The sequence below is a fragment of the Hypomesus transpacificus genome, chromosome 18 (assembly GCF_021917145.1).
Source record: "Hypomesus transpacificus isolate Combined female chromosome 18, fHypTra1, whole genome shotgun sequence".
In the NCBI taxonomy this organism is placed as follows: Eukaryota; Metazoa; Chordata; class Actinopteri; order Osmeriformes; family Osmeridae; genus Hypomesus; species Hypomesus transpacificus.
The window spans coordinates 12,176,012-12,186,323 of NC_061077.1; the positions used below are offsets into that span (position 1 = coordinate 12,176,012).

The window sequence follows — 10,312 nt, forward strand, 5'->3', positions numbered from 1 at the left end:
CAGGTCAACACAGAATGTGATAAAGGAAGGTTTGAAATGTGTTTTTTTTCTGCAGCCGGTGGGAGATGGAAGAAGTCAGAGAAGGTGAACTCGTCCCAGTCCTTCTACCAGCTGCAGGGTCTGATCCCAGGGTCCCAGTACCGTCTCAAGTTTGCATTCGGCAACATCACCTTCTGGGAGACTGAGATCCAGACTGAGAGTACAGGTAGCAACCTCAGTTTTCCAACGATGCATGACACAAACACGCAGCAAAACACCCATCGGTATGGATTGATCTCACAACGACACAGCCACAAAACACAATGTCTGTGGATGTGCACACACACCGACGCAGCCAGAACACACACAGTAAGTCATACACAATGACCAAACTGGAAAAAACTGCCACCTGACATACTGGACAATCTTCTGTAGCACTACACACCTCCACACTGACTGACACACGACAGCACTTCTTCTGTGGGCTTCACCCACACGCACACAGACACACAGACAGACACTCGCACGTTGTCAGCCTACTCGCCTCTTAGCACTTGGCTGACCCGTCTGGGTGAAGTGCTTTGAAAGTCCTAGATGAAAAGCCAACCGTATGAAATGATCCATTAGCTGTGTTTGTTTGGGGCATTGTGCAATATTCTGCCGGTCCCAAGCCCCACGTCCACACCACGCCTCTGAGAGTGTCCGCTGAGCCTACATGAGCCTCTCTCCCTCTTCCTTAATCCTTTTTCTTCCTTTCATCCTGTCTTTCATCCCCCCTCTTCTCTTTCACCCCCCTCTCTTTCTCCATCCCTCTCGCCTCTCTTCTTTTCTTTCTCATTGTCTTGTCTTGCCGCCTTCCTCTCTCCCACTGGCTCTCGCTCTCACTTCCTCTCTCATGTATTTGATACACTCTCTCTCTCTCTGTGAAGGAGCGACAGATCTTCATACAGGCTTTGCCACTCAGGGCTGGTTCATCGGGCTTGTGAGCGCCATTGTTCTGCTCCTGCTGATCCTGCTGATACTCTGCTTCATCAAGAGGAGCAAAGGGGGGAAATACTCAGGTAATCCACACTGCAAGACACACGGATCAGCTCCGTCGATGATGCTAGCTTTTGATGCTAACCGTTTTCCCCTAAGTCTGTGTGTTACACTATTGAACGGTTGGACAGTGGCTTAACATGGAGACAAGAGGAGGTTGGACTGATTAGCAACAAGATAATGGAATTCAATTATCCCCTCCACCCACTCTACTTCTCTTTCTCCTTCTTCCCCTCTCGCTCACTCTCTCTCTCTCCTCCCTCATCCACCAGTCAAAGATAAAGAGGAGGGTCAAGTTGACTCCGAGGCACGCCCAATGAAGGACGAGACGTTCGGAGAGTACAGGTCAGTCCTCGAGTCCTTTTGTTAACCGAGTCGTTTCCCATTCACAACATTCACATCCATTAACATGCTGCCTGTTTGTCGACCCTACAGAGGCTAGATCTCTCGAACCCCCCTCGAAATGAAAATGTATGTTGCCCCAGCTCCTTTGTGTTTTTTACTCTGTTCTTTGTTTAACCCCCCCCCCCCTCCTCCTCCGAACGCTTTCCTCTGCTTTGCAGATCTCTAGAAAGGTATGCTGGAAACCTGCCTTATTCTGCATGACCCCCGCATCAGTCTAACCAACATTGAGATGTGTTTAGTTATGCCCTTGCTGTCCACTTTGAAGGCTGCTACTCTCCCCTCTTGCCCCTATCCTCCTTGTTGTTGTCTTGCTATCTCACTGTGTTGCTGATTATTGCTGCCAATTGCACAAGAGGTAGTCATGGTGTCTCTACCCCCCCCAACCACCTTCCTTCTCTCTCTGTTTCTGCCCACCCTCTCATTCCTTCCCTCATCTCTGTCTCTTTCTGCCCCCCCCCCCTCCTCCTTCCCCAGCGACAATGAGGAGAAGCGCACGGCCAGTCAGCCGTCCCTGTGCGAGGACAGCAAGCTGTGCACCAGCGAGGACAACCTGGGCGAGTACAACGGCAGCAGTGCCATCACTGAGGTCAACCTGGACGAGTCCCTGGTCAGCCAATACAGTCGGGGAGCCCCCAGCGAGTGCCCCGAGGCCAGCCTGGTGCCGGACAGCTCCCCCCTCAACCCCACCACCCTCACCCCCACCGCAACCGCCAGCAATGGTCACCCCAATTCGGCGGCCGTCTTAGATTAAACGTGTTCACAAGGGGATCTGAAGTCAGCAATCCATGTCAACAGTTAAGATAGGTGCCCATAACACACACACACACATACACACACACACCTCTTCATGATTGATTTAGCAAATCAATAGGTTGACAGCAATCTGTGGATTGGCTGATGACAGGATTAGTACAATGACAATTCAGAGACGTCAGGTGCTCAGTTTTGCTATCTGATAGACCGGAGTGTTAGATGACCAAAGGGAGTGTGAGAAGTAGATGACCTGACTGAAGCAAAACATAAACACACACACACCGCCAACCTAATGATGTCCTCAGTCTCTTCTCTATGTAGTTCACAACTTACCTGACAGACAGCCGCCTCTCCTCTTCTTTCTCTCTCTCTGTTTCTCTCTCCCTTTCACTAGGAACGGATTATGGTATATGGTACAAGAGTTTGAGAGACAGAGATGCAAACCCAAAGAGGAATTTAACAAAATTATTTAAGGTCATTGTTAAATGTCTTGTAGGTAGAGATTTGAAGAGGAATTTCAGGTATAGTTTTGGATGCAGAGGTGCATACACACAGAGAGAGGGAGGGGTTGAGTGTATTGAAACGGACAGCACAAGCTAATGTGGATGGCAAACGACAAGTCTTGAATATTTATTATTATCTGGTTTTTGTTTGAGGCCATTTCGGTGTCTAACGCCATTACAAATGTCTGTTGTCAATTGCCATTGTCATTTTTATGATTAATTTATTTTTCTACTGACTTTTTAATTTTATATTGAACATGGCTTTGGTTGGATATCACATTTGATTTGTCGTTCTGTAAATGCACTGTTTTCTAAATAATTTGATGACATGATGTTGTTTATATAATTTGTTTTCTTCACTTTTCTTGTATCACACTTTATTTTACTCCAGCCAAGTTTGCTTTACACTATAACAACAGGTAATTGGATGCTTACAAAAGAAATTCAGTGAAAACGCTAAATAGCAAAGCGGTGTATATAGCTAGCTGCATAACATCTATCTATTTAGCCATATTACAGTATTATAGAATATGTACATGCTCCTTCTGGGTTCCTGTGCCTGCTGGGTGAACGTAGAGCACCCGAAATGTCATGAATTTGTCGCCTTCGCACCGTAAGTGTAACATCATTATTGGTATGATATTGTAACTTTTTTTGTGTGTACTTTTGTGCAGCTTTCTGTATCTGTCTGTGTCTCTTTCTACCGTGTATTAAAGTATGTCGACGAATGAACAATCCTTCCCATAGCCGTTTATGTCATAGCATAACATGACGTTGTAACATGTATCATGGGGCAGTATTTAAACAGCTATAGCCTATTATCAGCTAGGGAGGGTGAGTGCACACACTCACTTGTTATCAATGCCCTCATCAATGCAAGCTAACTCTGATGATAGGCAAACTTGTATATATGGGTTGCTTTTGACATCTTACATATAGAATGTTCTAGAGCTGGGTAGAAATAGTTACATGCCAAAAACCTATTTATTAGAATCTGACAAGGTATGGAGGCATTGAAGCCTTGCAGAGGTATTGGTTTTGAATATGATAGATGTGGAGATCACACTTTTTAATGTCACTCTGAACGTAAATATAATCCAAAAGACTGTTTGATAAAGCCCAATGAATTTGTTTGATAAAGATATGCCATTTGAACTGTTATGTCAATCTCAAATGTTGCGAGTAGTTCTTCTTTCTTTTTCGGAATGAACGTATGAATTCAGTCTTTCTTTATGTACCACAAACAGCATTGATTGGTTGTTTCAGAAAAAAATTATTGAATAGTTCAAAGAAAAGAGACAAAAAAACACCCCTCTTTGTATGTGGTAAATGTTAGCGAGCACTCCTAGATGAAAACAACTGTAGAAAAAGCATACCACATTGATACCTCCTGTCATTTAGGATAGAATTTGGCTCATGTCAAGCCATCACCTTCTTGTAAAAGGCATTGCAGTCCAGTGAGTATCTGTTGACACTTTCTCTGCTGGTGTGAGATGCAGGGAGGCACAGGGATAGTTTGCACACACTCTACATGGAGCACATGCAACATTGCTGGCTCTGCATACCCTACTAAATCACCAACTGGAGTTCACCCCTAGCCAAACGACATTTCAGGGGCCTCCTATATCCTGTGTATAGACGATCAACTGTTAAGTTAAACATTCAACTAAATATCAATTGACAAAGTTGGTAATTGGTTTCCAGGTTGACTGTCTGTATGGCTTCTGTAGGGGTCCCTCAAACTAAAGAGTTGGCCCTTTCGGTAGGGGAATGGTTCTAGGGTTGTTTTGGCTTCCTTGTAGATCTGTGAGAGGTCTAAATGATTTCCCTGTTGCCAGTTGTACAGACACACTCAGGATGATAATAAAAAAAAAGAAATAGTTTTAGACATCTATTTTCATACAGGAATAATAAATGATTATGCGAAAAATGCCAATATTCTATCACGACTTATCTGCTGCTACACAGAGTCGAGGCAAATGTTAGCTTTGAACGGAGCATAAGCGAAAAAGCCAACCCACAGATACTCACTTTACTGCCACTCTGTCCAGCTTTGCTTTTTGGGGGATTGCTGGGGGGGGGGGGGGGGCGCTAGCATATATTTCCCCTGTGAAATCACGTTCCTTTTTTATAGTTACAACATAAAACAAAACAAAAAAAGTTAATAATTGCATCTTATAGGAGAGCAACAACAACGGCTTTTAAAAGGGACCCGAACATGAATATACAGTGGTGACGTCTGGGGGGGGGGGGGGGGGGGGGGGAGGGAGGGTGGGAAGGAGGGAAGGGTTTGTATGTTTCACTGTATGGTGAGGAGCGGTGCCTCTGTGTGGTGTGTGTGGGGGCAGGGGGAGGGGGGTGGGTGGGGTGCACCATTAGCACATTATGGACTGGAGGGGTCGGGGTCTGTAGGATTGTGTACTGTATATGGGCCAATAATATTGTATCTGCATTATGAAATCAGCCACTGTAACTGAATATGTGATGACAATAAAAAAAACTGATAACACGGTGCCTTTCTGTCATCCCTGTATCCCAGGTGTGTGCTTATCAATTCTAAAAAGAAACTACAAAGATAAAACCCACTTTAAGTTCCACTATATCTGAGGCCCATAGCTCTCAATAAGTCACCTGTTGACTAAATCATTGAAAACAGCATGGTAAAACTAGACTTTATTCAACATGCTTGTTTAGTGTTGCTTGAACATGCTGGAGTGTGTTCTCTGTAAGTGGAGTTCTGGATGAAGGAGGTCAACGAGAACTGCTGTTGAACTGGGTGAAGTAGTGGACTGTAGGCTTGTTGGTGTACACTTGATTCTTCAAGTACTCCTGGCTGGAGAAGGCAGAGAGAACAGTCAACAAACATCCGGGACAAAAATGTCTATTTTATCCAGGTATTATTCAGGAGATATACTTTCATACAGACGTTTTTTTCCCAGTGTAATCTAAGGTACTCATTTGAAGTGTACGTGTTGGTGCGGCATGTGTGTGTTGTGTATACTGAACTTATGCGAGTGCGGTGTGTGTGTACAAGCATGTGTGTGTGTGTGTGTGTGTGTCTGGGCCCTCGCTCACTGTTGGCGCTGCTCTCTGGCCAGCTGCTCGTTGTATTGGCCCATCTGCAGCCTCTTCTCTTTCTGCAACTCCGCCCTTTTCTGCTCCTCCTCCTCCTCCCCTCTGGTGCGCAGCATGCACTTGAAGTCCCAGGCCACATCCCTCTGCTTCTCAACCTCTCTCTGCCTCTGAGGAGAACACCAAACGGGAGGGGAGGAACACATGATGTTCTTGAGCAGGAAGAGAGTCATTTGACACATGATATACAATTGGACAAGATACTTGAAATTATAATAACAAATACTAACGCCTCATTTATATTAGTGCTGTCAGTTTAACGCGTTATTAACGGCGTTAACGCAAACCCAAATTAACGGCGTCAATTTTTTTATCGCGCGATTAACGCTCTTTTTGGCCTAGAAAACTTTGTAGTTTTTTTCACATGCTGTTGCAACAATTACCGACGTTAGAAAGACTACAACACCACACCGGATCTAGCTAGACCGGAAATAAAACAACAGGCACGCCACACACACACTTGTTTGGCTTGCGAGCCGGCTAAAGAGTAGTAGCAGAGCCCGTGTACGGATATTACACATTCTCTGGTAGTAGGCTAACGTTACGTTTTGAGTGGATGGCGAGCGCGAGACGCCGAAATGGATGCCAATAAGATTCTGAATGGAAAGTTTACTTTTAAAAAGTTGCCAAATGGTTCCATTGACAAGACCAAAGTGATCTGTGTGTTTTGTCGTTGTAAACTGAGTTATCATCGCAGCACGTCCAGTCTGAAATACCACTTGATGGCCAAGCACACAGCTGATGCGATTCATGCGAATTCTCCGCCCCCTCGTCAAAGCCAGGCGATTGCAATGTTGTTTTCAATAAAAAAATATTTGCACGAAGCAATCCGAACCACTTTTCCATGTTGATAAGAGCTTTAAAATTGAAAAAAGAATGGGACAAAAAGAAATCAAGGGACATTTAGAATAGATAAAAATGTGCGATTAATTGATTAATCGCGAGTTAACTATGACATTAATGCGATTAATCGCGATTAAATATTTTAATCGTTTGACAGCACTAATTTATATACATAAATAGACTGTTTTGGGCTGATTCTAAAGCCAAGACTATGCAGGCCTGCTGTGTGCACTACCTCTTTCTCAGCCCGTTGTTCCTCTCTCTGCCTGTAGATGGCGCTCAGCTGCACGCCGCTCATTCCCCTCCAGCGGTCCGTCAGTATGCGGGGCCCGCCCCGGCCGCCGGCCTCCCTCTGCGCAGCCTCCGGACACTCGGTCAGGATGTCGGAGGTCATCATGTGACACACCTCCGAAAGCTCCTCCCCCTCCTTCCTCATACGCTCCTTCCGCTTGAGCTCCGCCCTCTCCGCAGCCTGCAGCATGTAGGTCGACGTTAGTTTCAAACGCCAATCCTCATGTCAGGGCCCCGAAGGTAGACGCAAGTGAAACGCTCTGACATCTTGTGGAATCCTTTATATACTTCTCTGCATGGAGGACTGCATGAGTGGGGCTTTGGGAATGATTACACTGGCTCATCTCCGCTAGGCAAGCTCAATCAATGAAGAAGGGCTTGCGTTATTTGACAGCAATATTCCAGGCGGTCAGTTTAAAAGAGATATTGAGATTGGGGATTCTGACCTATTATTTGTGATTATTGCTCTGCCTCTTCCTCTGTGCACGTTGGGGTCAACCACGGGGTCGACAGACCCACAGACCACCTGGGACCCTTACTAAAAGGGGCTTTGTGGATAAGGGGGTGCTGGATGGACGGAGCCTCGAAGTGCAGTGTAGCATTGTGTGAGCTAATGCATGTGAGGGCCAATTAGCGGGGCTGCATAGTTGACGTGAGAAATGGCATGAACCACAAGCGCTTCTAACGAGGCGTCCCTGCGGAGGAGCCATCCAGCGGAGTCAGTCAGGCAGAGGAGAGGAGGGTTTTCAAGAGGAGGTCCGGCCCACGCAGACTTCAAAGCCACTTCAGGTTGCCTAGCGCTGATAACGTGGTCGTCGTTTCCCCCCGAGCGAAAGGCGCACGCATCGTTTACCGCCTTCAATTAGTTTAGTTAAATCCGCCCCCCCCCCCACAAAAGAAAACATCCCGCCACCCACCTACAGGCGCATACCTGTGTCTATGTCTTTCTTCTTCTTCTGTGTGTGTGTGTGTTCACCTGAGCCTGATTGTAGTTGTTGAGAGCGATGCGGGTGGCCCTTTTACACTCTTCCTCCAGAGCATCTAAGTGAACAGACCTCAAGTCCTGGTGTACCAGTGCCTGGCCTACCAGCAGCTCTGTAACTCACACACACACACACACACACACTGAACGTCATTGCACAAGCCTGCACTGCACACTTCCCTGCACACCGCCACACTATCCAAACAAACACTTAACATCACAAGCACTTCCAGTCTTTTACTATTCATGCACAACCCACACATAACACTTCCCCGAGCAGTCCCCCACACACAGTGCTCCTACAAACATGAGCATCCATCACAGCCACCTGGGAATAGGGAGTGTATGTGTGTATGTGTGTGTGTGTGTGTATGTGTGTGTGTGTGTGTGTGTGTGTATGCATGTATGTGTGGGCGTGTGCAGGGGGGATGTATGATTACTTGTGCACGAGAGCATGAAGCTTGAGTATGATTTACAAAGGTAGCGCCTATGTCAGTGTTACCTGTGTGTGTGTGTGTGTGTGTGTGTGTGTGTGTGTGTGTGTGTGTGTGTGTGTGTGTGTGTGTGTGTGTGCACGCGCGCTGTGAGTGTGGTTAAACCTTTGTGTTGTTTGTCCTGCAGTCTTCTCTCTCTCTCCTCCCTCTGTGCTCGAAGGGCTCTCTCCGTCTGCTCCATCTGAGATCTTCTCCTCTCATCTTCTCCAATGTCTTCTCCCTGAGCAAAACACACACACAATGTGCCAGCTTCAAACACCTCGCTAAAAGCTTCTGTGCAATGAGAATCCCAACATGTCCTAGCGGTATTACAAGAGATGATGTGAACATAAATTGGATACCATTGTTCTGGTTGACATAAGTAGCATTCGGAAAATGTCATGATACAGTACCTGGAATACTTTCATACTAGCAGGACCTAATTCAGACTCAGACAACTCGAGTGCCCCCTGCTGGTCAAATGTAAGATCTGCATCGAGGGAGTCTTCTGCACGTTGATGAATTTGATGGTACTGGACCAGGTTCTTGTTCAACTCTGCTCTCATTTCCTCCTCTTGCCATTGCTGGTGCATCAGTACTTTATCCTGTGTCACTCTCAGCAAGTCTGCCAATAAACACACTTCAAAGTTATTTCCTGTTGACAAACAGGCTAGATGCCCGTGACCTGTGCCAACAATGCTTACCGAAGGCCATCTCTCGTTGCCTGGCCATCTCATCCCTCGCTTTTCTCTCCGTGACCTGTTGCTCCAGAGTTGGAAGATCCAGCCCCATGACTCGATTTCTGGTGTTGAAGATTCGAGCCAGGCGAGCAGCTTCTGCTGCTCGTCGGCGGTTCACTGCCAAGTCAGCAGAGTTGTCCACCGGCAGGTCGACTTTATACATGTTCCCCGTTTAGGATTTGTCTGGATGAGATCAAATTGCATTGTTAACACCGGCCGACCACGGGACCCGCGGCCTACACGGGATCGCAACCTTCTGAGTTAGTCATCTGACCTGCACATAGGAAGTCTCAAGTAGGCCCTACGTGTCAGTTTCTGTAGACAAATGCATGTCTTATTATATTAACGGTACATATTATATTACACAGATATAGTATTATACCATGTCAGTAGAATACTCTACAGGTGAGTGTGACATTCAAAAAGTGATTCTTTAAGACACTTGAGGGGCTGACTGCGAAAGAGAACAATCTGACCCATGTTTGAAACTATTTGTGATGTCCAATACTGTACACAGTAAAAAGGAAACAATATACATAAATGCATCAACAAGATAATAACATTAAACTGAAATGTTTTCATTAAACATGTAGCCTAGGCCTTTTTAACAAATTGTGTATTGAATATGCTTTATTTGCAATGTCTATATGTAATGTAGGTGTTGTCTAGCTTGTTCTTACTGAAATAAGGGAGTCATAAAAACAATTCTAACCGTCAGATTGTCCTGCCAGGGTTTAGGTAAGGTTAGGGCTATAGATGTGTAAGACAAATATGGACTCCCATTAAAAAAAAAACTCCCTTACCAAAAAAACTATTAATTTCCTCGACTGGGAGAGCAGATGTTGATTGGTTGATTGCCATTAGATTTATTTGAATTCAATAGCATAATGTAATGTGAAAACCACCGTAGCTTACCATAAAACAGGTGCAAATAGGCTACATCCGTCAATATATCGTTCCCGCAACTATATGCACTGTCCTCCTGTCCTTGTTTAGGTGTTTAAAGTAACCATGGCAACATCAGTTAATGCAACAAAGTATCATGGGGCAAACCATAGTTTTATTGGATTATCTTCTGACCATCAAATACATGTAGTTATAATTACATTTTAAATACATCTTTAGGGAGAAACAAACAAACATGCCAAGTGAAACAAAAGTTTTTCTCAGGTT

At 45.4% G+C, this 10,312-nt stretch overlaps 2 protein-coding genes across 3 annotated transcripts in view; one reads left to right on the forward strand and one right to left on the reverse strand.

The window, feature by feature from the left end:
- Positions 1 to 3,403, forward strand: part of l1cama (L1 cell adhesion molecule, paralog a) — a 38,194-nt gene extending 34,791 nt beyond the window's left edge. Inside the window, exons 25-29 of one of the 2 annotated variants that reach the window (XM_047039622.1) lie at positions 56 to 205; positions 909 to 1,040; positions 1,290 to 1,362; positions 1,581 to 1,592; positions 1,897 to 3,403. In XM_047039622.1, the coding sequence (XP_046895578.1) occupies positions 56 to 205; positions 909 to 1,040; positions 1,290 to 1,362; positions 1,581 to 1,592; positions 1,897 to 2,173 (644 nt within the window). In that variant the 3' untranslated portion in view covers positions 2,174 to 3,403. The remainder of the gene's footprint in view (positions 1 to 55; positions 206 to 908; positions 1,041 to 1,289; positions 1,363 to 1,580; positions 1,593 to 1,896) is intronic. The other variant, XM_047039623.1, reaches the window with a different exon arrangement.
- A 1,781-nt stretch (positions 3,404 to 5,184) lies between these two features.
- Positions 5,185 to 10,137, reverse strand: ribc1 (RIB43A domain with coiled-coils 1). Its single transcript, XM_047039673.1, has 8 exons — positions 10,055 to 10,137; positions 9,104 to 9,322; positions 8,813 to 9,024; positions 8,526 to 8,640; positions 7,921 to 8,039; positions 6,889 to 7,125; positions 5,754 to 5,920; positions 5,185 to 5,511 (listed from the first exon to the last, which is right to left on the reverse strand). Exons 2-8 carry the CDS (start codon positions 9,300 to 9,302, stop codon positions 5,430 to 5,432), a joined length of 1,131 nt encoding a protein of 376 aa, XP_046895629.1. The 5' UTR covers positions 9,303 to 9,322; positions 10,055 to 10,137; the 3' UTR covers positions 5,185 to 5,429.
- Positions 10,138 to 10,312: the final 175 nt, after the last annotated feature.